This window comes from Thunnus maccoyii, chromosome 16 (assembly GCF_910596095.1).
Source record: "Thunnus maccoyii chromosome 16, fThuMac1.1, whole genome shotgun sequence".
NCBI classification, from domain to species: domain Eukaryota; kingdom Metazoa; phylum Chordata; class Actinopteri; order Scombriformes; family Scombridae; genus Thunnus; species Thunnus maccoyii.
Window position 1 is genome coordinate 23,539,707 of NC_056548.1, and position 6,465 is coordinate 23,546,171.

A 6,465-nucleotide genomic window follows, 5' to 3' on the forward strand; every position below is an offset into this window, starting at 1 on the left:
CGGTGCACAGGAGTGAACATGGGCACTCTGACTGGTCTGCGGCTACGCAGCCTCATATGCAGAAAGCTGCGATGCACTGTGTGTTCTGACACCTGTCTATCATAGTCAGGATTAACCTGTTCAGCAATTTGTGCTACAGTAGCTCTTCTGTATGGTCTGACCAGACGGGCTAGCCTTCCCTCCCCATGTGCATGAATGAGCCTTGGGCACCCATGACCCTGTTGCCGGTTCACTGGTTTTCTTTCCTTTGACCACTTTTGGTAGCTGCTGACCACTGCACACTGGCAGAACCCCACAAGACCTGCCGTCTTGGAGATATTCTTGCTCTGTTGTCTAGCTATGACAATTTGGCCCTTCTCAAAGTTGTTCAGATCTTTACGCTTTCCCTCTTTTCCTGCTTCCAACACATCAACTTCAAAAACTGACCGTTCATTTGCTGCCTAATATATCCCACCCCTTGACATGTTCCATTGTAATGAGACAATCAATGTTATTCACTTCACATGTGAGAGGTTTTAATGTTGTGGCTGATCAGTGGTATATATCAGCCATGATAAACAATCTTAAGATGAAATGGAAACTTGCTTTTTCTGACTTTTCCCTCCTCAGTCTTAAAGTAAAATATCACATTTTACTAATTTGAGGTCTCTGATGAAGCAGTGTTGATTCTAAGTGGATATTTTACTAGATTAAATGACAAACATAGAAGATTGGAAACAAAACACTGATCTTCCAGTTTCTGAAGCACTAAGAAGAAAAGAGGGGAAAGCTGTGCAATATCAAATGAATTTTAAGGGTCAAAAATTATAAAGTGGTCTTTCTATCTTTTCAGGTTTTCTCATTTCTGACAAAGACGTTATTTTAAATGAAGAAAACATTGTGCAGCTGTCAATATATTTATTGAACATTTACATGTATACAAAAGCACATATGATCATCTTCAATTAACACTTTAATAAAACATTGAATGTACATTGTCAAAACAATATAGAGATTAGTCCGTGTTTCCAGGTTTGTCCTCTGCGCTGTGGTCTGTGTCTGTGCTGCTGCCTTCTGTGTGTGAACACACACTCTGCTGTGTTTTCTCCTCCACGCTCCTCTCGATAGTCAGTTTTCTCTCAGCCTCCTCCACGCATGGAGCTTTGGCTTCCTGGATGTGGAGCTTCCCGTCTGGAGCCAGGTAGCAGGTGATGGCTTCAGGGTTGAGCTCCTCAGGCAGATCAAACTCCTGTCTGAACTCCTGGCGTCTGTAAGAGTAGCAGCCTTTCCCGTCCTCCTGCTCCTTCTCTGTCTTCCCACTGACCCTCAGCTTCCTGCCCACCTGCCTGACAGACAGCTCCTCTGGGGAAAAGCCTTGAGTGTCCAGGGTCAGGCCAAAGTGCTCTCCATCTTTCTCCAGCTGGTAGGAGACTGGTCGCACAGCTGCAGCGGTTTGGGAAGGCTCCGTCTCCTCCAGCATCTTGTGTTGAAGTTTGTCTATCAGCTCCAGACTGCTGCGCAGCTCCTGGAGGTTTCTCTGCAGTAGATCCTGCTGGCAGAGCAGAGGTTTGACCTCTGGCCACAGACTGCGTACAGGCCAGTAGAAGTCCATGAATGGACTGAGAGTAGACTGGAATCCATGAGAGCACAGCATCTTCAGTGTGTTGAGTCCTCTTGTTGTGAGATGAAACACTGTGAAAGTGTCTGTTCTGTTCTGTGTTGGTTGTGTTGCTTTCTGTCTCAGCAGTGGGACTGTCCCAGCTTTTATATCCTAAGTGGAGAGGCTTCACAGTCTTCAGGAACTTTCCAGTCATTACCACAACTCGCCACTGGGGAGAGCTGTTTCTCAGGAGAGACGTCATCACTGAATCATACTGGTTTTTTTAGGGAGCTTACTATCTGAATATATTTAATGTCAAATCTTATCATTGCTGCAAATAGTTAAAGTGATCCTATGTAACTTTCTAAAGAGCTGCGACTGTGGTCACTGGTCATATCAGACCAAATGAGGCTGCAGCAGAAAAACCTCTGATTGTATTGAATGAAGGAAGAAAGAGCTTTATTGATTGTGAGTTCAACTTTTCATCAGTAAAAGAAAGACTGAAACATTTCCTACATCAGAACAGGAAGAAAACATAATAAGACCACATGAAGATCAAAGCCAGATTCAATGAACATAAAATAGCAAAATTCTGAGAAAAGAGGGTTATAAAAGGCAGAGTATGAAAAAAGAAAATATACACTGATTAGCCACAACATTAAAACCACCTGCCTAATATTGCGTAGGTCCCCCTTGTGCCACCAAAACAGCTCTCACCCATCGAGGCATGGACTCCACAAGACCTCTGGAGGTGTCCTCTGGTATCTGGCACCAAGACGTTAGCAGCATATCCTTTAAGTCCTGTAAGTTGCCTGGTGGGGCCTCCTCAGATTGGACTTGTTTTTCCAGCATGTCCCACAGATGCTCGATGGGATTGAGATCTGGGGAATTTGTAGGCCGAGGCAACACCTTGAACCCTTTGTCAGGTAAATAATGCACACACACCCGGCCGTCCACATGATGATCAGACCGGCCACCTTCTTCCACTGCTCCATGGTCCAGTTCTGACACTCATGTGCCCATTGTAGGCGCTTTCAGCGGTGCACAGGAGTGAACATGGGCACTCTGACTGGTCTGCGGCTACGCAGCCTCATATGCAGAAAGCTGCGATGCACTGTGTGTTCTGACACCTGTCTATCATAGTCAGGATTAACCTGTTCAGCAATTTGTGCTACAGTAGCTCTTCTGTATGGTCTGACCAGACGGGCTAGCCTTCCCTCCCCATGTGCATGAATGAGCCTTGGGCACCCATGACCCTGTTGCCGGTTCACTGGTTTTCTTTCCTTTGACCACTTTTGGTAGCTGCTGACCACTGCACACTGGCAGAACCCCACAAGACCTGCCGTCTTGGAGATATTCTTGCTCTGTTGTCTAGCTATGACAATTTGGCCCTTCTCAAAGTTGTTCAGATCTTTACGCTTTCCCTCTTTTCCTGCTTCCAACACATCAACTTCAAAAACTGACCGTTCATTTGCTGCCTAATATATCCCACCCCTTGACATGTTCCATTGTAATGAGACAATCAATGTTATTCACTTCACATGTGAGAGGTTTTAATGTTGTGGCTGATCAGTGGTATATATCAGCCATGATAAACAATCTTAAGATGAAATGGAAACTTGCTTTTTCTGACTTTTCCCTCCTCAGTCTTAAAGTAAAATATCACATTTTACTAATTTGAGGTCTCTGATGAAGCAGTGTTGATTCTAAGTGGATATTTTACTAGATTAAATGACAAACATAGAAGATTGGAAACAAAACACTGATCTTCCAGTTTCTGAAGCACTAAGAAGTGGTCTTTCTATCTTTTCAGGTTTTCTCATTTCTGACAAAGACGTTATTTTAAATGAAGAAAACATTGTGCAGCTGTCAATATATTTATTGAACATTTACATGTATACAAAAGCACATATGATCATCTTCAATTAACACTTTAATAAAACATTGAATGTACATTGTCAAAACAATATAGAGATTAGTCCGTGTTTCCAGGTTTGTCCTCTGCGCTGTGGTCTGTGTCTGTGCTGCTGCCTTCTGTGTGTGAACACACACTCTGCTGTGTTTTCTCCTCCACGCTCCTCTCGATAGTCAGTTTTCTCTCAGCCTCCTCCACGCATGGAGCTTTGGCTTCCTGGATGTGGAGCTTCCCGTCTGGAGCCAGGTAGCAGGTGATGGCTTCAGGGTTGAGCTCCTCAGGCAGATCAAACTCCTGTCTGAACTCCTGGCGTCTGTAAGAGTAGCAGCCTTTCCCGTCCTCCTGCTCCTTCTCTGTCTTCCCACTGACCCTCAGCTTCCTGCCCACCTGCCTGACAGACAGCTCCTCTGGGGAAAAGCCTTGAGTGTCCAGGGTCAGGCCAAAGTGCTCTCCATCTTTCTCCAGCTGGTAGGAGACTGGTTGCACAGCTGCAGCGGTTTGGGAAGGCTCCGTCTCCTCCAGCATCTTGTGTTGAAGTTTGTCTATCAGCTCCAGACTGCTGCGCAGCTCCTGGAGGTTTCTCTGCAGTAGATCCTGCTGGCAGAGCAGAGGTTTGACCTCTGGCCACAGACTGCGTACAGGCCAGTAGAAGTCCATGAATGGACTGAGAGTAGACTGGAATCCATGAGAGCCCAGCATCTTCAGTGTGTTGAGTCCTCTTGTTGTGAGATGAAACACTGTGAAAGTGTCTGTTCTGTTCTGTGTTGGTTGTGTTGCTTTCTGTCTCAGCAGTGGGACTGTCCCAGCTTTTATATCCTAAGTGGAGAGGCTTCACAGTCTTCAGGAACTTTCCAGTCATTACCACAACTCGCCACTGGGGAGAGCTGTTTCTCAGGAGTGATGACATCACTGGAATATTCTTGTGTTTTCAGAAACTTTCACGTGAAATTAACAATTGATGTAGGTCAACTTTAGGCCGTAGCTTGAAAAAAAAAAAACCTCTTGTGGCTTCAATTTGTTTTTTGTTTGTTTTGTTGTTTTTTTTTGTTTCAGAGTGAACTATAGTAGTTGTCTTACAGGCGTATATATACAGTAAATGTTATATATTGTAAATGCACTTATGAATATATAAAAACTACTTTCACCTTAATTGTTCATTATTGACAGTGGAAGTAGTTTCAAAAAATAATCTCAACTCAGGGTACTCTGTTCCCATCTCAATCTCCATGACAACAGAGAGAAAATAGAGGACTCAGTGAGTGAGGAAAGTGAGACACACACTGATAAATTGATCTTAAAATCAAGTCAAACACAAAAAACTTTAAACATTTTATGAATCAATGTTTCAAAACTGCACAAACTTCAAGTACACTCTCGACATCACATTTCATTTCCATCATGCTTTCGTTATAAATGTTTTTCCTTGCAACCAAGGAAAGTAAGGAATAAGATGAATTTTCAATACTTGATGGCAATATAGCAGTTGTGCATGATGATAAAAAACATCTGACTGTCTTCGGGCCTATTCCTGCTGAACAACCTTTAAATGGGAGTTTCAGACAGCAGTGATAATATTCAGACAGTAATATTTCATTGACACCAGCAGCGGTGACACAGAGTCTTATATTCTGAGACCATCACTATCAGTCAACATTAAATGCTTAAATCTTCGCAGGGAGCGCTGGAAGGATCGATCACTTCAACTCCAGACCTTGTGTTGGTCTGATTTGTAGACTTTGTAAGTCATTTACACTGTAACATATATTTCATATAAAACATGGACATGACATGAGGCGAAGTAAAGGCACATTGGCCTCCACAACAGAATGAAATAACAGCTGAGACAACAAAAACCATTGCAAGTAATAATGGATGCATTACAAATGCACCAGCTCCCTGCTGCCCTACATGGTGTTGTGGGTAGTGGAGTATTTATTACCACAAGCAACAGAATAAAATGAGATCTCAACATAGCAACATGTGTTTTATACTCTTTTTTTTTTAAAGTTTCTGGTCAACCGGCTGAATTCTGACATGCTCATTTCTGTTTTCAGAAAATCTTAAACTGATTTAACATTTTGCAGTAATAATGAGTATTACTTGTCTTATGTGTCAATGAGATACAATCCAAATTTTATTTAAATGGCAATCATCAATGGAAGTATAGGCATAAGTGTTTAGTATGTTCAGACAAATTTGGGCCAAGTGTCTGACAAGTGGTGTGCTGTGTTTGAGCTTTAGATGACTTATGTGCCAATCATGTTTCCCATGTCTTGTCTATGGTGTGAGTCACCAGGACGATCCTTATCCCAAATTAGAAAGAAGTTCAGAATGCAATGCCTAATCTAAGGTCTATTACATATAACAGGAATGAGTAGAAACTTATTACCACTGCTGACCACAGTGGTAAATATCTTAGGCACACCGTCATACAATAATACATAATACATAAACCATACGGACCTTTAGTTATAATACAGAAAACCCTCAAAGAAAAGTACTCTGCCAGTACTGAGTTGTCTTCTGCTAACACAAAGTCTCCCAACACCATTCCTTAAATTGAGGAACAAAGGAAAATGGGGGAAGGAAGGGAAAAAAAAAAAAAAAAAGAATTATGTCCCAGAGGAAAAAAATAATGGCACTGTAAGGAAGGAAGAGACATAAAAGGGTATGAAGGAGGACAAACATGAAGGATTACATACAATAATTCCAGAGGTAATAAGTGGATGGTGTGTAGGGAAAAGGGGGCGATGCCAATGGAAGGAAATAAGGCCTCACAGCATCAAGAATCTAAAATGAGAACAACATAACATCAGATAATTAGTTAGCAATAAAAGCAAAACAAAAAAAGAAGCACCGTGAGTCTCCTCTAACATTACAAGAAGGGTTACATTGATACATATTGATTTGACAACATGTTATATCCAATATTGGGTTTTAATCAAATGTCAGCAAGTCAATTTCATCCACC

At 42.3% G+C, this 6,465-nt stretch overlaps 2 protein-coding genes across 2 annotated transcripts; both read right to left on the reverse strand.

The window, feature by feature from the left end:
* Positions 1 to 883: 883 nt before the first annotated feature.
* LOC121881477 (heat shock protein 30-like) lies at positions 884 to 1,729 on the reverse strand. The gene has a single exon (XM_042389251.1). The coding sequence runs from the start codon at positions 1,631 to 1,633 to the stop codon at positions 995 to 997; it is 639 nt and encodes a 212-aa protein (XP_042245185.1). The 5' UTR covers positions 1,634 to 1,729; the 3' UTR covers positions 884 to 994.
* A 1,714-nt stretch (positions 1,730 to 3,443) lies between these two features.
* LOC121881478 (heat shock protein 30-like) lies at positions 3,444 to 4,208 on the reverse strand. Its single transcript, XM_042389253.1, has one exon. The coding sequence runs from the start codon at positions 4,191 to 4,193 to the stop codon at positions 3,555 to 3,557; it is 639 nt and encodes a 212-aa protein (XP_042245187.1). The 5' UTR covers positions 4,194 to 4,208; the 3' UTR covers positions 3,444 to 3,554.
* Positions 4,209 to 6,465: the final 2,257 nt, after the last annotated feature.